General features: G+C 32.2%; 1 protein-coding gene across 1 annotated transcript in view; it reads right to left on the reverse strand.

The window, feature by feature from the left end:
* The window catches only part of LOC129220263 (eukaryotic translation elongation factor 2-like), a 31827-nt gene extending 7311 nt beyond the window's left edge, over positions 1–24516 (reverse strand). The window contains exons 1-10 of the mRNA XM_054854647.1: positions 24398–24516; positions 21676–21890; positions 17995–18188; positions 15440–15648; positions 15133–15366; positions 14228–14480; positions 13564–13759; positions 9493–9751; positions 9117–9368; positions 8103–8312 (exon numbers count right to left, since the gene is read on the reverse strand). Of these exons, the coding sequence (XP_054710622.1) occupies positions 8103–8312; positions 9117–9368; positions 9493–9751; positions 13564–13759; positions 14228–14480; positions 15133–15366; positions 15440–15648; positions 17995–18188; positions 21676–21890; positions 24398–24400 (2025 nt within the window). The 5' untranslated portion in view covers positions 24401–24516. The remainder of the gene's footprint in view (positions 1–8102; positions 8313–9116; positions 9369–9492; positions 9752–13563; positions 13760–14227; positions 14481–15132; positions 15367–15439; positions 15649–17994; positions 18189–21675; positions 21891–24397) is intronic.
* Positions 24517–25067: the final 551 nt, after the last annotated feature.

Consider the following 25067-nt stretch of genomic DNA (forward strand, 5'->3'; position numbering starts at 1 on the left):
TTTAATACTTCATATTGTTCAATTAACCTGTCGCAAACAGGTCCAAGTGTCAACCATCTGGTTTCTACGTGTCGGATGAAAGCATGGTTGGCTAAGACATCATCTAACATTTGTTCTTGTAAGTAATGATAATCTTCTTTTTTAGCAGGTGATAGTTTAAACCATTGATGAACATCAATAGCAAATCTATCTATATCGAAAACCTCTACTAACTTCGCTAATCCTTTGCGTAAAGAATTATGAAGTACATGGAGGTAACACGTTCCTATGTTTAACAAAGGAGGCAGTGACTTTTCACTTAAAAATCCATCCAACTTTTTCCTCAATGATAAGTTCACGTTGGGGCCATCCATGGACAACTGTATAAGTTTTGCTATTTCTAAGTTATTATCATCAAGGAAAGTTAACAATTTACTAAGAAGAATTTGTGCATCAGCATGCCCCAAAAAGTAGGAATCAAAGTATGAGTACACTACTTTCTCTTGCGTTTCAGACCAATATGAAAGACAAATATCAAGTTGCTTTTTGGCTTGTTTTGTTGTACTTTCATCAAAATGTATAGCAAAATATGATCCTCCTACATCTTTAAGAAGTTCACCTTTCAGGTAAGGTGCAAGTCCGAAATTTATGACATACCTCACTTTTTTTTCGGATAGTTTTATGCCTTTAGCCACATCGGAATCACCAAAAATATCACCATATAACTGACACAAGTCAGTCAGTGATGCAAACGAATAGTTATTCTTCACTGCAGCTAAAACCAAGTACATTTCTGCTTTAAGAACTTTATCTGCCAAAGAAAATAGCAACACTTCTTTACTTGCTTGAAGAACTGAAGTATTCCCAGCAGTTGAGGATGATGATAACACTGATTGATTTTTAAGTCCACGAATCGCTCTTTTGTGTCTTTCACTGTTCTCGTGGGACAATATTTGAGAAAATCCCTGATTTCCAACCTTCATTACATAATTGCACGGAACGCACATGGCTTCATACTCGTTATTCGTAGCGATACACCAATTTTTAATGGGATCCCCATTTTTATCCTTTTTTTCCAACCAAGCTGTTGAAAATTTCGTCAAACGAGGCATTTTGTTCTTTTTATGTAAATATCATTCAAAAAAGAACATTCCGCTTTCAAAATGATCGCACCAACACGTGAGCAAAACAAAAAAAAAAGACAGCCAAACAAACGTGAGGAATAAACAAATCAACTCACTTCACTTTACTTCACAGCGCAAGAAAAAAATTCTATGATGCGTTCGCATGCTCTAGTTCGCATATTGCCGGTCGACCACGGTTGGTTAATCACATGACGTCAGCGGCTAGTCACCAGTTAACCGCAGTCAATCGGTAGCTGTTTGCGAACGCGTGGAGTTTCTCTCAGCACTTGATTGGTTTATCTCTTTCCTTTTCCCTACGTCATACAAAGCGGAGGCGGATTCCTGATGACGTCATCGGTTTTACCCATTGGCCCCGATCAGAGAAAGGAGAGAACGAATTCGCGCGTGGAATGCTCGATGATCGTAAAAGACGGGGAAAGTTCGGATGCTTAACAAAAAGCAAAAATTCACAGCTTGACAGCTGGAAATATCAAAATGATAAATAATTGATAACATTTTAGGAAAATTAGGACAAAAATGTAAATTTTAGGACATTTTTAAAAATTTTAGGAATATTAGGAATTTTAGGACAACTCCGAGCCCTGATATACAGTATGCAGTAATAATAAAGCACTACACTGTAATAGTACTATACAGTATTGCTGTGCTATCTTCGATCAGTGGCGGATTTATATTCTTTTCAAGGGGGGTGGCGGTTGAAAAACGTGGAAGCCATATTTCTCCCCTCAATCCACTATGTAGGGGGGAGGGAATCAATTGCCCACTTTTAGCCTGTATTTTAAATTTTAATCACCCCCTATCGCCCCTCACAAACTTATCGCTCCCCTCAAGAGTTAAATCTCCCTTTTGGTGGCTATCACCCCCAGGTTTAGAAACCACTGTTCTAAATCATAGCAAAATGTATCATACCAGTATAGTGTAGTCCATGGAAGAAAAAGGTTGGAAGATACATATAGAAATATAAAAATTATTAATGTTCAAAAAAGAGGGGAGGGGCGAGCTTCGGTTTCAAATTAAAAAGTGGGTAATGCTGTCCATCTTCGACTACACTGTCTCAACTTAATTTAAAGCAAATTTGTGGAATGTACTTGATTGAAATTAATAGCGAAAGCTAGTAATTCCTTTAATTCTATATTATTGGTTTTCGAAAATGACCACCCCCCTGGTAAATCCGCCACTGCCTTCGAACCATTTTTTAGAGTTTCAAGCGTTCAAGATTCCTTATCTAGTCACAAATTTTCACTTTTTCTTTCTATCTTCACAAACATAGCATGAAACAGCGTGCTTTGGTGCAGAATATTTCATCACCTTTCATATTTAGAATTTAAAATATTAAAAGAAAATTGTGGAGTTGTTATTTATACACACTAACAAAGCGATGTTTTGACTAGCGCTGGGTGGGAACTAGAGCAGTTAGTGATGCTAAAAGGATGAAAGTATATTCACGAAACTAATATTTAGTAGTAAATAGCGAAGCCGTCATTTTGCGCCACGATTCCTTTCCAAAAGTTTTCGTGTTGTGGGTGAGAAATTTGCGTTAGCTCTAACATTCGTTACTCGAGAAAAACTCGCGTTATAGGCATTTGGCGTAAGTTGAATCGCTTTGGAGCGGAAGCCGACTGTATATGAGAGATATAAATGTTCAATTTTGATTGGGGAAAATGTAAATTTATCATACATTTCACGACAGTATATTTTTGAGTATTATAGTTTAAAGTTGGTTGTATTCAAAACGTTGATCAGAATAAAACATGCGTCTTGTTTTGCCACAATAACTTGAGCAGAAAACGGACAACCAAGTTAGAAAAGTTACTTATTGGATTTAGTTCAAGCACTTCTCTGCTTCCCAAACGTGATGAAATTTTAACTAAATACTGATTTTTTTTCCTTTTGTTTTAGCAAGATTAGTGAACTCCCCCCCCCCCCTTCGATGATGAGTAGTCATTTGATTGTCTTCATTTTTATTTGGAGGAGAATGGAATATATACTATGACTACGAGCATTCTTCGGAAGGGCTAGAGAGGTGAAAACCAGGAAAATATGTAGCAAAAAGAGAGATCCAATGGGGTATTCCCCCCAAAAATATTTTAAAAATCAATAAAACGATCTATCCATCCTGGATTTCGTTTCAAAGTTTATTTCAGGTCCGTCATTTGGGAAATCAGGGTGAGGAGGGGCCATTGGAACCCCCTGGATTTTAGAAATATTTTTAAAAAAAGTAGTCTTTTTGTTCGTATTTTTTGTTTGTTCCTTTAAATATTAGGCAAATGTTTGGATAGGTAGATTCTCCCCCGGAATTTTTCCGGAATTGAAGTTACCAAAACGTATTTTAATCAAGTTTTAGTGATTGGGGGGGGGGGGGGGGGGGAGAAATGATTGGGGGTAATATGAAGGAAACTTTGGAAATTTTAAGTTTCAGAAATAGAATAGATTATCTTTGATGGCAAGGCGAAACGATCGGAGACCCCTCACCCGGAATTTTTTTTTAAATTTAAATCCTGAAAAGGAATGTTTGTACGGTCTTTAATTATGCAAAAGGAATAGAAGGCACTCCTGTGAAATATTTCCGAAATTGAAAGCTTAAAAATCCATTTCTTTGCTATTTTTAGGGAATGGGATAGGGTTCTAGGAACTTCTCGAAATATTTCCAAAATTAAGTCCTGAAAACGCAATTACATGACATCTTTCAGGATGAGGGTTGGGGTTAAGAGACTGTCTCACAAAAAAATTCGATATTGAAGTTCCAAAAACGAACTTTCAGACAATTTTAGATAATGTTATAGTGAGGTTTTTTTCGACTCTTTCGCGGCAATTTGTAGGGATGCAAGTCCGTAAACCAAAATGTAATAATGCTGAGGGATCATCAGGCTCTTTAAATTCGCCACTACGCTCAAGTATTGATGCTTCTCTAAAATGATTTTTTTCCTCTACATATTTTAGTTTTTAAACTGTTTAATGATATGTTTTTGAATGTGTTCTCTTATAAGAAATTCTTCGCGACTCCCTTGGAAGTCACAACATGCTGGTTGGGAACCGCTGATCTGGAGCATTAGTAATTAACCAAGCTAGTCAATTAATGGTTAAAATATTTTTTTTCTCAATAAAAGTTGTACTATACACATTCATATCTTTAGCATAAAAATGTTTGTAATTACTTTGGTATAAAGAAAAAAGCTTTAAAACTAGCATTTAACTATGTCATTACTACAGGTAGATCGTGTTTTTTGTTAATTACTGGCGTTGAAGGCATTTTAGATCAATGCATGTAATCGACCAACCTTCAATAACAAACAGCATAAATGGATAGTTATTAAATGCATTTTTTTTCCTTCACTGAGAATAAGCATTGATCAGCATATCTCAGTAAATGAACCTGTAAAATTAAATTTAACCTAGAAAAAGGTGATTCAACATTTTATCTGATAACAATTTGCACCAGTAAGAAAAGTGACTTCCTTGAAAACTTCTAGATGTCTCTGTAAGTATATCGTACGTAACCTTCATAATGGTCAAATCAAAACCTTTGTTACAACTTAGTTCAACTTACTGGCTGATGGTCAGTAACTCGCGGATCACACTATAATACTTCCTGTGCAATTTAAATAAACGCTTATCAATATCATGTTTACTTAATCTGTTACTTTTCTAAGTCTAAAACTTTAAAGTATAAAATTGAGATGAAGATTTACTTAATCCATTTTGCACAAATTTGACATTTTTATGCTTGTATTTGCAATTTATTCCCAGAATTTTAAGCTTTGTCTTAAAATTTTGATACATTCAAATATAAAAACCATTAAACGTTACATAATATACGAAGTACCTACTTTCTAAAAAAGTTTCGTGTCTACAAGGTAATGATTTGAGCCTATTACGTGTACGCACACAATATGTAAAAATCTTTACTTTTCAAGTTCAATTTTTTTTTTTTTTTTTTTGAAAGTTCATATATTATCATACATAATACTTTGCTCTTTGTTATAAAGGGCAAATATATGCACAAAGATGTCACACCTGCGCAAATGGATTGTGCAAGGTTTTTTTAATTAAATAAGAACTATTTTCAGATCATCTTTGTCCTTCGTTAACATTAGAAAATATTAATTACTTCTTGAAAAATAGTTAAAATCGTTGTTGAAATAAAATATCACGAAATTTTAATGATCTCTGTTGCGTCAATTTAGAAAGATATTCATTGCGGATTAGGAAAGATTGTGTGGCGAGCACTCGTAGGCCAACCCTCCAATTCTAGTTCACCCACCTGTTTCTAATAACACGGAAAATACACACGGGGACGTCCTCCCTCCCCCCTTTCTCTTTCCTTGACTACAATCACTGCCGCCTCGAGCCCAAGCTACAAGCACTGACATCCGATACCACTGGCCATCACTTCGGGCACACGCATGGAAAGCCTCACTTTTTCGCAAAAATCTAGTTCATCTGCAAAACTGACTGATGGCGATATTTGTCCGGCGGGATCTCCACGCGATCACGAACAATTGGTTTTAGAGAAAAAAAAATCTAGACTGATTTATGAAGAATATGAAGGAATGAAACTTGTTACAGAAAGTTTATGGTCCATATGGAATCATTTATTAGCATAAAAATGAGAAAAAAGCCGAGCTATTAATAAAATAGACCTTAATTTCACGTATCCTTACTTATTCGAGTTTTTGACGCCATCTATTGGCACTTTAGGCAACTATAAGATTAGTGGACAGAATCGAGTAAGTTTCAGAACACGTGAGCATTGAAAATTTTTTTAATGATATTTACAAAATATTTCAATTGCAATGCGTCTACATTGTTTCTATGGTTCAGAGAAAAAAATCTCGAATCTCTGTGTTTAGATGATTTTTCATGAATGTGTTTAAGAGAAATATTTCATATTTGACAAAAAGTACTTTTTAATATCATTTTGTGATAAATGTAGGTAACTCAGCAGCAATTTACTTCATTCACGTAGTTTTTTACACATTCATCTGATATAGTAAAAAGTTTCATTGCAATCAGGCGATTAGATTTTTTTTGTCGCTGTTCCCAAAGAGTCAAGTTTAGCATGTTTTTCTACCGGAACAGCCTTAAGAAACAACTGTTCGCCGAAATTTTGTTATTCTAATAAACACAGCAATTCAAATTTTCCTTTCTTTTTAGTCCAAATTATTTCTGAAGCATCTCTCCAGAGAAAATGCATGCTATTAACCCTGAGGGTCCTGGGCAATGAGTGCCTGCCATGCAAGTCAAGTGCCCCAGATTATATAAATCACCTATGGCCCTGCACCTTGGACCGTTTGACAATCAGAAAATGTAAAATGCTTTTGAATTGTTCTTGATATAACATGAGTCCCGGTAGCAGAAACTTCGAGACGCGAGACGTGCGTCGCAGATTTTCCCGCGGCCTGCAGATAATTTTACCGAAGAACAAAAAGAAAGAAAGAAAAAATAAATAAATAAATAAAAGGGGAAAAAAAGAAATGCAGCTTGAGAAAAGATCGTTTGGAGATCGCTTTTTGAGCGATGGATGGTTCAGCATTTCAGCTAGAAACATAGTCGCCATATTTGGTCATTCACAAAATCGAAGTAGAAAAGTGCAAAAATTTTCAAAAACAAAGATGAATTGGATGTTTTATTTTTCTGCCAAGAAATGAAAATAACTTAAAATTTACAGCAAATCAATCGTTTTTTTATTTTTATTTTTTAAAATAATTTTCTTGAGGAATGAAAAGTTTTATGTAAAAATTACACCTTATCCTCATTGCTTTGGTCGCAAAAGTGCTAAAGCTTCAACGTAAGTTTAGTCTCATAAGGATTTTTATTTTGAAAATATTTTTTTGCAACAAATTCAGAAATTCATATCTTAATTTTTAGCGTAGTCGCCATGTTTGGTCATTCCCAAAATGTTGGTACGCAAGACTCATGAAGTGCCTACGTTTTCAAAACGGAATTGGATGTTTATTGCAATGTAAACTGTTGAAAATTATGCAAAATATGCCTTTTTTTTTTGGTAATTCTTAATTATTGTTTTTAAAATTGCAAAATTTTATCTTCAGAATATTATCTTTTCTTCATTGCTTTAGAGGCTAATGTGCTAAAAACTATTTCACCTAAATTGTAGTTTTTTAAGGATTTTGATTTTATTTCTACTTTTATGTAACAAATTCAAATATCTATTTATAACCATGAATTTTTCGTGTAGACGCCATGTTTGGTCATTCGCAAGCTGGAAATAAACGATACTATTACTTACCTAAGTTTCCAAAAACAGAATTGGATGTTTACCTCAACACAAACTATTGAAGATAACATAAAGTGTTCAATAAATCATGTTTTTTTTTCTTTTTATAAAATATTTTTTTTTTTGAAAAATGCGAATTATTATCTGCACAGTTGTGCTTGATCCTCATTGATTTGAAGGCTTTGCTATAAGCTAAATATTTCATCTAAAATGCAGTTTCCTGCCAACTTCTCATTTACTAATTTAAAAAATTTAAAAACCTATTTCAACACAAATTTTCCATATTAAAATAAATATATCTTGAATAATTGGTTTTCATAGTGTGTAGAGTTCTATTTATTTTTATGAAAGTAGTGAAAGCTGTTGCCCCCCCCCCCCTTATTGCTTTAAAACTCAGCGACAGTGGTGGCCACTAAGTTTTTCGGGTCTAGTGGCCACTGGCCAGTTGGAAAATTGTCCAAGTCTTGGCCTTCACATAGGACTTGTGTATTTTATGAAAACTTAAAATAAAACTAATAATAATGCTGCAGATTATTTTTAACTACCGAAAGTAGTGTCGCAGACTGACTACAGAGTTTCTGCTACTGGGACATGAGTTAAGAAACTTACAAATTAACATTTTCACTAATTTCCTTTAATGACATATCAAACTCTTAAGATTATATTGCTTGTTCACTTGGCAAAAACAAATTATTCAGTTTAAAATTTAATACATAATTAAATTAACATTTTAAAACACTTACTTCTTTAGTTGCCCATTGGAAGCCAGCAATAACACTGTCTTTTATTTCATTTAGATATTGTACACCTTTTGTAACATCTATCAAAAGATTAGGACCAGTTCCTTCAGGACCAAAGCACCAGATCTTCCTTGCTTCAGTAGCATCCCATTCATACTTTTCAGCTAGGTACCTAGCACGAGCCTTGAAATCATCTTTAGGATTCACAGAACCCTATAATGAAACAAAAATGGTCAATACATGGCATTTTTACAGTTTGGATTGGCAAGAAATTTAACCATGGATGCAAGAACTTGCCATTCAAAGCTGAAGTTCCCATTAGGTGAACCTTCCACTGCAGAGACAAATACATCAATTCCTATTTACTATTTAAGGATGCAATGTTATTTTATCATCCACAAGACTGTCCAAAACGTATCATTAATTCCAATATAACGTTAAAAAGAAATTGAAAGGAGTTATTGGTTGATAAAACCACGGTTAAAATATTGAAGAAAACCACACACAATTGATTATGAATGAATAAGTCAAAAAAGTAGGAAGTTTTTAAAATATACAAATAAGACGATAAACAGGTAGTTTGAAAAAAAAAATTCAAACAAAGCAGAGGCAAAGCATGATCTCTAGAAATAAAAAAAATTACTCAGTTAATGAATTTATTCAAATTATTTTCAGCAAATCTTTGTTATTAAATGTATTCTCTAAAGTTGTGAATGATTTTCATGTGTATCATTTAGCATGCTTAAATATTTAAAATTTTATTAGTTATTCAAATTCACTTCTTAAAATATAAAGCATTGCATGTTAAAGTTATTCACATTTTTGACACTGGCATGAATCTTTTACATTTGTATCATAATGACCTTTGATCATAGATTTTGCCTCGACGACAAGGGATGTTATATGAACATAGACTCCAATAATTTTCTTGAAAAGTAAATAATTCAAGAAAACTACACTCAAAACCTTCATGAGCACTGAACTTATTCATTAAAGATAATAACTGAAGCTACATACCTTGTCGATATCTTCAGCCAGACCATCAGGCATAGGCATTGCTTTCATGTACAATCTGTTGTGTTTGTTCGGAGATTTAGATAAGCACATTATTCCAGACTCTTCACAAACACTTTCTCTATAGGATACAACAGGATCAGTTTTTTTAAGTGGAATGCAAGCATGATCTTCTTCCAAATCTTTCAAACAAATTTCCAAGTGAAGTTCCCCAGCACCAGCAACAATGTGTTCACCAGACTCTTCAATGATGCACTAGAAAGAAAAACTCATTAGATATAATGCTGGAATGTAAGAATTGTATTTTACAAATTCATTTTAAGGCTTTTTAGTTTGAACCAAACATGCATTATAGCTATAAAATTTTTGGATTATTTACCTGCACCATAGGATCCGACTTTGCTAGACGCTTCAAGCCTTCAACCAATTTTGGCAGATCAGAAGGATGCATGGGTTCAACTGCAACTCTGACAACAGGGCTTACAGAGAATTTCATGACTCTCATGTTGTGGGCTTCTTTGAAGGTTGTAATGGTACCGGTTTTGACCAAAAACTGATCAACACCTACTAATCCACAAATGTTACCACAAGGGACATCTTCAATTGGTTCAACGTAACGGCCCATCATGAGAACAGTTCTGCAAAACAAAACCAAAACTTAGAAATTGATAACAGGATTTGAGAAAATTACTTATGTTAGTGTTAATTATACTGATCTTGAAATAGAGCTTTCTTGAAGGTTAGATTTAATTTGAACAAATTTTTTAATATAAATGACCAGGGTTCATACCCTTTAGGCAGAAAAAAATTCAAGCACTTTTCAAGGTAAAAAATTTTGTTTTCAAGGCAATATCATAAATTTGTACTAAAAATATTGTATGCAGATTTCATTTACTACAAACACATAGAAATAAGGCAATAATACAAAAAAGTATAGGAAAACAAAATTGCTTTTTCTACAACGAGAGACGCTTTGATGAAAGATCTACTGCGTTGAAAGTTTTTCTGAAAATGTTTGAAAAGTTTGGTCATAAAGAGAAGCAGATACCAAGAGGTTTGATTTTGAGGTTTTTCAAAGGTTGCAGCAGTCAGAGATTTGTATATTTTCTAGAATCAGCAAATTGATACTTTAAAAAAAACCTTTCATAAGTGCTTTTAACTTTTATGGGAAGAAACTAAAATACCCAAGTTCAATGACATTGCCAGAGAGGAGTTTTTGAAGTCACTCCCCCCACTCATTGATATAAACATCCAATTCTGTTTCTGGAAGTTTAAGTCTACTTCCATTGTGCAAACGATCAAATATGGCGACAAAGTGAAAAATTTAAAATAATATGTAGATTTTTGGATTTGTAGTATAAAAGTAGTAATAAATAATTAATAATCCTTAAAAGGATACAATAAAAGCAAAATAGTCAGTATTTAGCACACAAGAGTCTAAATCAATTAAAACAAAAAAATGTTATAAAGATTAAATTTTGCATTTTTCCAGAAAATAATTACAAATTATCCGGAAAAAAAAGGCACAATTTGTGTTGTTTTCAATAGTTTGCATTGCAATTAACATCCAATGCCGTTTTCGGGAACTTAGGCACTTAAAAAGTCTTGTGTACTTCCATCTTGGGAATGACCAAATATGGCGGCTATGCCCAAAAATAAGAAATAACTTTTTTAATTTGTCGCATGAAGACAATTAAACAATAATTAATCTTCATGAAACTACAATTCATTGAGAAGTTTTTATCACATTTGCGTCCGAGGCAGTGAGGATAAGAACAAAAATTTTTATTTCTCAAGAAAATTATTTTAAATAACAATAGAAAAACAATTTGTAGACCATTTTTTGTTATTTTCATCAGTTTTCAATTAAAGAAAACATCCAATTCTGCTTTGTTTTTAGAAACTTAGGCATTTTAGGATCGTATCTACATCTATCTTGTGAATGACCAAAGATGGCGACTGCGTTTCACACGTAGCTGAAATGATTTTCCGATCAAAAAAAAAAAAATACTATTTTCCCCGATCGATCTTCCCATCTACAGGTTGTGCTTCCGAAGCAGTAAATTGTCTTCTCTCCTTTTGAGTTTGTACATAATTGCTGTTCACCTGATTTTTTTTCCCTTGGGAACTACTGAGAGCCAAAAATGGCGGCTGCTGAAGATTTTTTGGGTCGCCACTTTTTTCATTGCTTTAAAATTGTTACAATTTTTTTAAATACATCGATAAAAATGAAGATTAGATCTCATAAAACCAAATTCCCTGGGAAAAAATTGGGAAAAGAAAAATTTTGGGGACACATTTGGAAAATTCCCTGACATTTTTGACTATGTCATTTTCCATGATAATTCCAAGTTTTCCCGGAGCGTACGAACCCTGAACCGAATAGAATGTTGTGGCAACCCATCTAAAACTTTAGGCAGTAGAAAGAAATGCGTTCCCCTCACTGACTCCATGCAAGAAAATCTTCGATCTTTTGGCGCATTTTTCGTTGTGAAAAAAAAAACAAAAAAAAAACGTTCATTTCTCGATCGCAGTTTTTAAGTGCCAGCGTCGGTTTAGATAAAAATTTACAATTTTTTTTGTGAAATCACAATAAAAACGAAGACTAGATCTCATGGTAGTTAATTCCTTGGGAAAAAAAATGGAAAAAAAATTTTTGGAGGACAAAATTTGAAAACTCCCTGACTTTTCCCTGCCATTTTTGACAGTGTCATTTTCCCTGACAATTCCCGGTTTTCCCGGAATTCCCGGAGCGTACGAACCCTGCTTTAACTCTTTAGTTATTAAAATAAAATAAGCTAATCTGATGTAGCAGTTTTAAAATAACTACTAATTGCCAAAAATATAAAATATTTACAAAATGCAAAAGGATTGAAATCTCAAACAAGGGAAGCAAATTTTCGTGAATTAAGTTTAATGTTGTCATGTTTCCCATAAAATAAACTTATATTTTACTGAAATTAAACATAAAATATGCTAATCTACGGTAGCAAATATGAAAATAACATCCGATTAGTGAATATATTTAAATATTTGCAAGATGCAAAAAGATTGAAATTTCAAACACGAGAAGCAATTTTTCGCAAAGTCTGAGTTTGTTCGACGTGGCATGTTTCCCATGAAATAAATTTATTTGTTTTTTATTAAAATTAAACAAAAAATATACTAATCTAAGGTAGCATATGCGAAACTAACATTTGATTAGCCAAAATATTTAAATATTTGCAGGATGCAAAAAGATTGAAATTTCAAACACAAGAGCAATTTTCCGCGAAACCCGAGTAAGTTGAATGTTGTCATGGTTTCCAAATTAATTTCTTAGTTAATTAATGAAATTAAACAAAAAATAAACTAATCTAAGGTACCATATGTCAAAATATCTTTCGGTTGTAAAAAACATCAAAATATTTACAAGATGCAAAAGGATTGAAATCCCAAACACGGAAGCAATTTTTCGCGATGTTGCATACTGAACACATGCTCAGAAAATTGCAGTGGTGAAACACTTTTTTAAAACTTCTAAGCACAATTCGTTGATTTTTGAGAGAATTTAAGCACTAAGAAACTTTTCCAAGGTTTTAAAACTTTTTCAAGGTTTTCAAGCACTTGAAAATGAACATTTTTTTTTCAAGCACTTTTCAAGGTTTTTCAAGGGCGTGCGAACCTTGATGACTATAAGGAATTGAATGATTTTTTCTGTATGTGCTTTATTGCACTGCAATGCAGGGAGGCAAATTTAGAGTCAAAAGTATCGGTGCATATTACACACTGCTGTCAATTGTGCAATTAACTTTTACAAAGAAACTTCCTAAAAAATTTCCTTAATTTCCATTTTAATTTAAATGGAAGCATACCGAAATGGAAAAGGGTCCGAAACTAACGCCAACAATGAAAAAAAATCAACAGTTAATTAGTAAAAACAAATTTAAAAAAAAGAAAAATTAACAGTAAGTTGTCAAATGCTAATAGTACTTCAAAAAATGTTTGAAGAAATCGGTATTACCATTCTAAAAGGGGTTAATCAACTTATTAAGTGAATCACTCAAGGCACTGGGATCAAGGCAACTGCAAAATATTTGTTCTGAATCATGACAATATTTATTTTCAAAGAAAATATTTTTTCCATACTAACAATGTGGACAAGCGAGGGGATAAATGACACTTAGGCACATTAGACTAGACTACAGAATAGGATGGCACAGAAACTGCAGATAATCCGAATAGGAAAAAACTATAATAGTGTAATAGCTAAACAAATGTGAATACTCACACATACATTTAAATCATAGCTAATAACAATAACATTAAATGTAAAAAAACATCAGTTCTTAACTCTGCCCAGATTATTGAAAATGGATCTGCAGTCCATCATATTAGATGTAGTAGCGAAAAGATGAAATGAAAAGTATTGCTGGCTTTAATTAAAAAGGCTTCAGAATTTTTTTAATACCTTTGGATGGCTTTTTCAGCAAGATCTTCCTTTTTGCCTGGGGTATAATTTGGTCCCATGATTCTGACTTTTTGGCCAGATGATACTGTTCCAGAAAACACACGTCCAAAGGCATAAAATCTACCCTTATCAGATGTTGGTACCATCTTAGACACGTACATCATGAGAGGTCCATTTGGATCACAGTTCTTAATAGCTGTAAAATAAGTTCAAACTGAGACTACTGTAAAATATTCATAGCTAACAGACTTACATAAAGCCATTTCAATTTTATAATTTCATCATCTACACCTGGCTATTAGTCAACTTTTCTGAAAGGTCTTTAATCACCAATGACAGCCTAGCTATTGCCTTCTAATTTAAAAAATGTAAATATATATATTTGAGCACCAGCTCAAATAGCATTATGTATTCAAATGAACATATATAAAACATTTTACATATTATTCATGAAAAAAATACTTCAGCTGAGAAAATCAGGAACAATCATTTAGAGAATGTTTCAAAATTATTATTGAATTGTACCTATGATTTAGTATAGGAGCTTTAATTGTTAACTTTAGAACAAAAAAACAGTATCACCACCACTTTAATATATCAAAGCTGATCAACTGAAATGAGGCTGGCTCATGACAATGGTCTAGAGACTAAAAATATGCCTTACCTACGGCAGCATCATCGTCATGAGGACCTTCGTACAACATTTCCATTCTGTATTTCTGAGCAGTTACAGGTGATGGAAGATGGATGGCTATCATCTGAAGTAAAGCATCCCCAGCAGGAAGCCAAGTTCTCATGACAACCTTCAACAAATTTTTACCATCTTTCTCTTTGTCGTCACCTTTTAGCACAATGTTCAGCTTTTCAAGGAGTTTTGTTGTTTCTTCTTTTTTATAATTCATAATGGCATCAAATACCTACAACAAAACAATTAGCACTTACTGCCATGACAGCATTACAACTACAAAAAACAAGTTTATAACTATAAAACTACTAAATCTGTAGAGCGTGAAATATTTTTTAAATAAAAAGAGAACATTGGTTTGTCTACCCTTAATTTGGTCCCAGTTTTTCAAAAAAAAAAAATCAAGTTTTCAAACTGTACAAATCTGAGAAACTCGACGAAAAATGGCCATTTTTTTTCCAACCACTAAAATGTTGTTTGATTCTATTACGGACCGAATTAGAATGAAAAATACTGGAAGCCCGATTATGTGGGCAAACATAACCAGGCCATACTGATAAGTTAAACATTTATTACTACATTTTGTTTATTTAAGGTATTCAGAGCACATCAAAAATGCTGATCTCAAATAAAATTGGTTTAACTTAATTTTTTCTTACATAAGGTACTTTCAGAAGTCTATTTAACATAGTTCAAAATCACTATATATTTCAACTCAGCACCAGAAAACATTAAAGCTAACAAATTTAATAAACCAGGAAAACTTTCAACTTTGCAGATTAAATAATTAAATTTAGGAATTAAACATTTGATAGAAGATCATTACCAATCAAAGTCGCTAGTGTTATTTTGAATCTAGTATCAATTAAAGTGGAAAATTTTACCTTATAAATAGGTTCCAAAACAAACATGACGAAAGCACGTTTGTAACCTTCTTCAGGTTTCTTGGCCCATTTTTTGGTGGCAGGATTGTAGAAATTTTCACCCCATAATCGAGACATTAGTTTGTCAACATCAATTTTAAATTTCTCAGCATATAACTCTGCAAACTGTTTTAGAGTAAATGCCCAGCCATGCAATCCAGAACCGAAGCCAACATTTCCTTTAGATGGTTCCACCTAAAAAGCAAAAATATATTACAAAAAGAAAACACAAGTGATCAACAAAGATATCAAAAAGAACAAGACTTACATTAATATCACCCATTGGTCCAGTTTCATCTGAATATGTAGCAATAATTACGTTAACGTTCTCAACAATACGCTGGAAAGCTTGGTACATGTCTTCTTGTTCCAACTGCAAGGTTAGCAAGGCCAGATCCATTTTATTCATGAACAAAACAGGCTTAATACGTTCAGCTATGGCTTGTCTGAGTACCGTTTCAGTCTGCACACAAACACCTGAATATATGTAAAAAAATTACATTAGAAAAACCTATAAATATTACTTTACATTAAGAACCAGAATGGGTTCTTTCCGATGGGGGAAAATAAATTCAAAAAAGAAATTACCTAAGCTTTGCACATGAAAGTTTTTTTTTCTTTTTAAAACTTAAGTTTCGATCCATAAATATTTAGAGAGCAAAAACCAGGGTTGGTAAAAAAATAGTTTTTCAAAAAACCAAAAAAAAAAAAAAAAAAAGTTTCTTTTGGTTTAAACTAGGTTTTTCGGTTTAAATGGGGTTTTTTTGGTTTAAATACTATTTGAAGAAAAACAATTAATTTTCAGAAGGTAATTAAGGTTCCATGTAATTAACAGTTATTCAATAGTCATATTATACCTAATTTCTTGATTAATTAAAGAGATAAGAACAAAATCTTTTAACTAAATTAAATAATTAAAATAGCTTTCTGCGGGGAAAAAATTATTGAAATGTTTGACTTGATTAACATATTAGTATGCATGTATATATGGACTCTTTATGATACGAAATACTTCAAGAAGTGGTTGTGATGCGGGTTAAGATAAAATATAATGAAGATCCAAGAAAAAAACTTTATAAAACCAACATAATAATATGAATAATTATCGAATAAAGGTAAAAGTTCTATTTTTAAGCATAATCTTTTCAAAAGAACAATTTTCATATTTTTTCTTTCTGATCTTACATAATGCTGATTTTTATATATTTTTATGAACAGTCAAAAAATAGATTGTTGTTGTACTGACAAAGTTTTAAAAAAAGTGCTGCTCTATATTCGACTACGTTCTTATTTTGGAAAGACTTGGAAAAGATATTGACTATCACTAAAACAAAGAACCAAATCAAAAATACGAAAATTGGTGTAACATGGCTTAAATTACAGCTTATGTACTGGCATACATGTTGCATCCAGCATTGAAGTTTAAAAAATATTAAATGCAAACTCTTTAGAACAAATAAATGTGTAGCAAATTCTATTTCAAAAATTTTTTTTGCCAAAAACGTTATATACGTGAAGTATAAACTTTTTTTTAAAAATTTGATTCAAAAAATATTATTTGTGTTCACCTGCAGAACAAATCTTAATTTTTAGGTGCAAACAATTAAGTTAGACTGTTGATTACCTTATAAGTCAAAGTTAAAATTCCAGGAAAATGCAAATAAATGGGCAAAAATGTCACACCCCTGCAACAGGAGTGAGCAATATGATGGGTTGCATCTACAATAAGAGATTCAATCCTTAGTAAATCTTAACTAATCACGCAAATTAAGCATAATGATGGAAGTTGACTGAAATCTGCTTTATGGCACATATATGGAATAAAAAATATATTAATATTTTTTCCGATTGAAGCTTGTAATACATTTTGAAGAAGCAACTTTGCAATTTTAGCATTTATCTCTGTAACTTAGCTAGGAACTTAGCATAAATGGAATTTTATATTTTTCAATATGTGTGGGGAAATCAATGTAAACCTGTAAAATGGATTTTTTTTGGGGGGGGGGGGGTTTAAAGCGTTAAAAAAAAATTTTAAACCGCATGGTTTTTAAAAAAAAAATTGGTTTAAACCAAACAACCCTGGCAAAAACTTCTGAAGATTGAAAAGTTCTACACGTTATTTTATAGATAATACAGAAGGAAAATAAAATGTCAAGAAATAATGAATATATATTGTGTAAACTATTTTCACAACTTAAAATTTATTTTGACGAGACCAAATATGCAACAATAGCATTAACATGCAAATTTAATACTTTCTACTTTCCCATAACTTTATGCTAATTATTTAAGATGCCTCACTTATTTCTTTAGTTAACTAAAATTACACAAGTACTCAATCCAATAAATGTTATTGAACTGTATTTAAATCTTAATTATTTTTAGTTTGAAACAGGGCTGTACGAGTTTCGGCCAGTGGTGGTTTTAACCATGGACAAAACCAGCTTAGATTAGTTTTGTAAAGTTTTGGCCATTGGAGGTGGATATAAGAAGTAATAAAATTTGAAACAAAAATAAATGAGTACCTAATTAAAAGTCATATGAAACATCAATCCAATGATCAGTCACTATTCATTACTTAAATAAACAGATAATTTTACATACAATGCATACATTTAAGCTTAATTTTAATAAATAATTTGTAAACATAGATATTTAAAATGTCTCATTTTAAACACATAAATCAGTGTAAGAAAAGAATCTGTTCATAAAAGCAGCCTTAATCTTGATTGAAAAAAAATTAACCCATTGTTTATCTTTTTAGCAAGGAGAAATTTTTCAAGTAGTTTTTTTTCACAAAAAGAGATTAAATCGAATACATACCACTAACGCAGTCTACGACGACAAGGGCGCCATCTGTTACTCGTAAGGCTGCTGTAACTTCAGAGGAAAAGTCAACGTGTCCAGGAGAATCAATCAAGTTAATTAAGAAACCTCTAATATCTTTTTCTTTCTGGTGTTCATCCTTAATAAATACCATGTCTTTTTCAGCAAGCTCAAAATACATAGAAATGGCACTAAAAAGTAAAGTTTTCATTTAATACTATAAACAGCTAACAAAAATTTTTTGATATTTAAACATATGATCTTGAAAATAAAGGATTATACAGAGAATATAACAAACTATGGATTGCTTTTCTCCCAAGTATTCTTTAAGTACTACACCCTGCCCTTTTTAAGGAGCCCCGGTTGTCAAAAATTTATTTTCCTTTCAATAACGATGCAATTGCTGTTTATTTCAAACTAAAGCAATCATGACGTTTTAGCCAACATGCTAGTCGCGTAATTAATATCATTTGCGCAATAACCTTTGTTGCTATTGCTGCAAAGACGAAAGAAAAAAAAGTACAGCAAATTTTCAAAGAACAGATTAAAAAATTTATATATTTTTTGGAAAATTCTTAATTGCTTTGATATTTTAGAGTAACAATAAATATGGATCCTTCTGATGACCAATAATAATTTCGAACAGAAATGTGGATCTTATAAGCAAACTTAGTTGTTCCCAACAGGGAACATTGGCGTAATCCACTATACAAAAGTGGGCAATGTACGCCGCTGTGTAAGTTCTGATTATTGAAAGCCTAAGAATTGAAAACATCATCTATTTATGCATCTAAAAGCAGGTGGGCGACATTTTGACCTTTCACTGTTCCCTTTTCCGTCCCCAGTTTTAGGGTGGGAGTGATCGAAAAATAAGTTTGTATGTAGAAATGAAGATGTTTACAGCTCTTCTCAAATACCCTGCTTATGCTTTAATCTGTTGCAATAAATTCCTTCCCCTGGTCATGTGAGACTTTCCAGAGCCAGCCTTCAATCATTCAGGGTTCATACTCTATTTGGATGAAAAATTTCCATGACTTTTCCAAGACTTTTTCATGACTTCACAAAAACTTTCATGACCCTGTTAAATGAGGAGGATAGAACTATTTACTATCAAACTCGCTAATTTTTGGAAATGAGTATTAGCGAAACTTCTATGTCAATGCTTCTACCTCATCAAAGCACTTACTTGTAATTGAAAAAATATCAGTGTACACAGCAAAAGCTAAGCTATTTTTATTTTTCTTCATTATATAAATTTAAGTAAAGTAAAGATACAGCAAATGCAATATACTGGTGGAATGTCTAATAAATATTTAATAAATGGAACAAAATGATAGAGAATGGGACACAAAACGTAAATGAGTCATTACTAGTTTCAACAAATATGCTTCAACAAAACATTGCCTTTTGGTGTCAACAGTGCATCTATTAATCTATTTAACTTGACAGTGTTTTGGTTCTTAAAAGCAAAGTCACAGTCTACAGTAAACTCATTTTTCTAAACCAGATAATAATAAAACACCGTTCAGTAGTGAATAAATCTTCGGACTTAAATGTATTTTTTTTCTTACGAATATATTTTCAAACGCATAAAAATGAAAAGGTTTTTCTAAAATTCAGAAAAATGTTCGATTCCTGACATTGAACATAGCAGAGGGCCACAGTTTCGCCCGCCATATGTTGGGTACTACTGTTTTAAAATACTAGGATTCTCCTATTTCTGTATCTATTACCTGATTAATTAGTTTCTAAAACCTTCAGCAAACTAAGATAAATTCTGATAAATTTGATAATCAAGTTTTTAGAAGTAGTTGAAACGAATTCAGATGCAATAAAATTGAGATTTTTTGAGTGGGCGTAAAAAATTAAGAATGTGCAAATCTGCTACCACATAATATAAAATAAAAAAAGTGATGAAAATAAATAATGGTAAATTCAAATTTAGTGATGTTGAAGCAGTAAAATCTCATTGCAAAAGAAGGCAGGCGGCTGCTGCTGCTACAGAAGTGGGTGCAATGGGATTTAAAAATTTAGATTTACTTTTAGGATAGTTAAATTTTTCCAGTTTTAATATGCAACACTGTTATCTCATTCAAGATTTCAAATGTTTTTTTTTGGCTACTGTTTCTTTCTCTGCCCAGGACATTTTTCCATGACTTTAAATAAATTTCCATGACCTTTAACAAAAATATTAATTTTCCATGACTTTTCCAGGTCTGAAATGTGTTAATTTTTTTTCCACGACTTTCCAGGATTTCCATGACCCGTACGAACCCTGATCATTTTTCTTTTTGGCCTACTTTACCAGTACAAGTCAAAAAAGCAAACAGCATAAAGTAAGGCTTAATGCATCTTTAAAATATCGCGAAAACAAGAAGTCAAAATAAAATAAATTTGAGAAATTAAAATGTGAAAGTAGGGTATTGAGATGAGGAAAAATTGTCTGTCCTCCCTCAAATAACTTTTGGATGAATAGTCCAACTCAAACGATTTTTTTTTTTTTTTTTGAAAAATCGAGAAGGACATTTCATTCCCATATTTCTTTTTCTTTTATTTGAACAATTTTTGGTTCAATTTTGAACAATTGAAATCCCTTAACATTATCACCTATGGGAAAATTAAGTCAATCTTTATCCCTAATTAAAAGGCAAATTGAGTTCAAACAAATTTTGTTGGAAATAGCTCTTTTTGACCAACTTCTGACTCCTTAAAATTTTAGAGCTGTCCACTCTTACTCCTGTACCCAAAACTTAATGGGACTGACTCTGTAGCTTTGGAAAAAATTTAGTCAGAGAAAAAGATGATAGACTTAGACTCCTGGATTTCATGTAATTGGTATCAAATTTTGAATGAATGTTTATAAATATGCATGTTAAAGCCTTAGTAAAAAACTTAACGTAAAATACCAATGTTTCCAAACGGAAACATTCCCAAAATATTACAAAAAAAAATTTCGAAAATTTCTTGCATTGTGTAAAAGGATGCCCAAGAGTCTTATTTTCATGAAGCAATATTTTACACTTTGAACATAAAGCGGCGTTTAAAGGGTTAATACACTGAAAACTTGCAGTTGATCTTATATCTTCATAGGATATTCTAAAGCAGCCAATAATATTTAGAATAAAAATATTTTCTATACTTGAACTTAATGCTGATTAGTTTTAAAAATTATTAGAGGAAAATTTTTTTATAAGTTAAAACATTTGTTACCTGTCCTTAAGAAAAAACGGCATGAACTTTTGTTTGAAAAAATTTATTGCACATTATAATAATAGAGAATGGCTTTTTTTTTTCATTTATCTTTTTTCACTATTGCTGGTTTGTATGCTAGAATTTAAAAGCAGTTTTGAACAAGTATAGTGAAAAAAAGAAAGCTTTTAAAAATGTCCAAATATATTGTCGCCTCCGAGCAATAGTAAGATATCTCAGTTATTCCTGGGATTAGATGCCTTACTGTTGCTCTGAGGCAACGATATGCTTAAGTTCAATCTTGAAACTGATTTGTTAAATTGGTTGACAATTCATTTATTCATTGTTTATGGCAACAATTAAAAATCAGAAATATGAGAATTTCATAATATTATTTCTCACTGTTTTCGGCAAATTATAAACTGAAGAAAACGGTGAATTACGACATCGAAAGTGAGAGAAATAGTATAAAAAAATTAAAATTCTTACGTAGACTTGATGGTAATGCAACGTTCTTGCTCATCTTTCCTAGTATCTGTGAATCTCATTTCCCCAGCTTTTGCTGCAGCAATAATACCAGCTTTTGATACCAAGGAATCAGTTAGGGTTGACTTTCCGTGATCAACGTGAGCTATTACAGACATGTTTCTGATGTTCTTCTTCCGGTTCATCAGATGCCGGATCTCGTCAACAGTGAAGTTTACCTATAGAAAATTTTGTAATTTAATGTACCTTCAAGTAAAAATAACTATAGTAATTAGAATTCCAATCAACACATTAACTACAGACAAGGACAGGGCATTAGCCCTTTCCTTCAGCAGAGATGCAGGAACTTTAGTCTTAAAACAATTGTAGCCAGGGTTTGCTTCCTGCCGGCAGAAACTGGTTATAACCGGTAAAAACCAACAGAAACTGGTAAAAATTTAAAAGCGTCTTTAATAACTCAAGTAATTACCAGTTATTTTTGTTAAAGTAGACTAAAAAATTCAAAATTAATAATTTCAAAAAATAAAATCTTATGCTAAGTGCCATTGATTTAGTTTGGAAAGGGAACTTGACAATTGCAGATGCTTGTAATATTTGGATTAATCTAACAAGGGACGAAAAATCATATGGGTGCTTAGGAAAGAGGAGTTACATACAGAATTAAACAGGCATTACTGATTGTATTTTGCTCGCTTATATGCTTCATCTAAATTGCTTGTGATTGAAACTATGTGCTTCAAGAAAGTGCCGGTATTTTACTAGCCAATATTAACGTAGATTTTGAACATAATGTCACAGCTTTGCAAAACAAATTTGCCCCTTTTCCCGAAACATTTTCCCAGTCAATTTTTTACCATTATCCCAGTTATTACATAATAAGCCATGTGCATATTAAATTGAAAAATTTAGATTTTCAAAACCATCTTTTTAAAGAGGCAACTACAGGGTCCAAACATTTGATTTTGAATTGTGATTATACGTATTGTAATTAAATTGTGCTTTGGTTAACAACTAATTTTTCTTTCCATGCATTTTCTATTACATGTAATAATCTTTGTCATTTTGTGAGCTTTTGCCAGTTTTTACTGCAAATGTAACAAAAAGTGGTTTTTTGCCATGCCAGTTTTAACAGGTTTCTACCAGTGGTTTTAACCACTTCAGCAGAAACTTGCCAACCCTGATTGTAGCACATCTCTCAAAACTTTAGTGACAGGAACGTGGTACGTAAAGTTTTTTGAAGTTGCATTAACTCTATTTCAGACGGTCTTACAAGATATTCAATAGGATTAGGATGCTCTTCCCCGGAATAGTTTTTTTTTAAAAAAGTTAAAGGCAATTACAGGACACTTTTGATGATTGGGTTCAGCACACTCCTCCAGAATTTTGTAGAAAAGGAAGTTCCGAAAAAAATAAATTACAAGGCGGAGGTTTGGGAATTTATAAAATTTTATAAATCAATTCATCCCTCCTTGAACACTTTCTGGACCCATCCTCAACTACAGATAACCATGTTTCATTTGTCAAATAAGAATTATGTTTCACTTGAAGTGCTGCTGAACAATTATTCCAAAAGCAACATGTGAGAATTATCATGAGCAAAACATTTTCCTATCTTCATACCTGCCAAACTTCTAAATAGAGCAGATCTTTTAACGATCCCTTATAAAAGTTCTTTACTACACATAGGTTTAAAATAGTTATTCGTAACTGAAGAAAAAACGTTAAATCAATACTTCAACACTGCTAAATATTGATGTATTCAGTTTGTAATTAAGCAGGAAGCTTTCAAAACCACCGAGCACATACATTTGGAATATCTTTATAAAAACACTAACAGGTTTTCACAAAATTCTCTTAAATAAATAGATTCTCCCAAAAGATAAAATCCAGTACATTTTTAATAAAAATCGGGATTGTGGGAGAAATGCTCAAAATCCAGGAAACTACTTTAAAACCCGTTGAGTGAAAGGTATGCCTCCTCGACAATTGTATTAACAAATGTGCGACAATCATCTACCAAATTTTAAATTTCGGCTGAATTTCCAATTTCACGGAGAAAAAGCAAAATCCTGAACTAGTCACAATTTTATTATAACTCAATATTTCTACTCAAGTCATTTACATTTCAACTTTGGCTTATTTCGGTACAAAGTCTGCATCAAACTTTACAATAAACAAAACCATTGCTTGCATCAAATTCTATTTCTGTAGGAAAGGAAAAATCTCAAATAAATCATGCTTGCCAATGGATTATTTAAAAAGGTCAGTAACCAGTGCCAATATTTACCGGGCAATTCGGTGACTTTTGTCAAAGAGTCATCTTTGAATTATTTGGATACAAACGAGGTATTGCATATTTGTATACATCAAGTCATTTAATACTCAATCGATTAAATATACAGCATTCAGGTACAAGGCCTAGATAACAAATACTTGCCACGTATTACCATCTCTCATAGAAAACTTGAACAAAATCTATGAAGACTAAAATATGTGCGTTTAAAAAAGAATATGTATACTTTATTTTCCCCATCACAGAAATAATTACGACTTTATGAGTCGATGAGAAAATTTTAAAACATGGCGATACAGCCTAACCAAGCTATAAGCAATTGACATTATATAATTTTAATGAAAAAATACCATTTTGATTAGTGACAAATGGATAAAGAGAATAATGTAGAACAAAGATTTAAATAGATTGAACACGGATTACATAACGTACCATTTTGAAGTTTAATTTAGTAGGCCCGAACTTTGTAGATTTCCTTCAGATCACTACGCGGGCCGAAAGTCTACGCCGAAAAGAGACAGATTCAGAAGCAGTGTTGCCAAATATAAATCTTTAAACCATCGAACTCAGCAAATTTGAATGTTAGGATTTCTCGTTTGTCGAATTTAATTTCACTTTATATTGATTCATCTTGTTGAATATCAGCAGAAAAACTAGCATTTTCTGAATCATTAAAAACTACGGACGAACAAGTTTTAATATCGTGGTAACGTAACTTCCGAACTCCGAGCCCTGGTTCGTCGTCTGCTAGAACAGAAGAATAATAACAAACCAACATCTTGTGTTTGTAAAGTAAAACATTTCAAAAAGTAAAAAACTTTGAATGTGGAATTCCTTCTAAAGTCATTTATAGCTCAAACGCCCAATCAAACGTTAATAACGCGACCGAGGGACAGTCCAGTCCTCACATTTTACAATGCCACGAAAAATTTTCATTCAACCATTTTTAGTGTTTTAAAAGTTAAAAACATTTTAAGAACACAAGTCTCTGGTGCTTTTAAAACAATGAACCACTGCAAAGAAAGCTTTTATTTAAAATTTCCTTCAAAACTCATTTGTTTTTGAAACACTCACTCAACCATAAATAAGCCGAACAAACGTC

Source organism: Uloborus diversus, chromosome 4 (assembly GCF_026930045.1).
Source record: "Uloborus diversus isolate 005 chromosome 4, Udiv.v.3.1, whole genome shotgun sequence".
Taxonomy (NCBI): Eukaryota; Metazoa; Arthropoda; class Arachnida; order Araneae; family Uloboridae; genus Uloborus; species Uloborus diversus.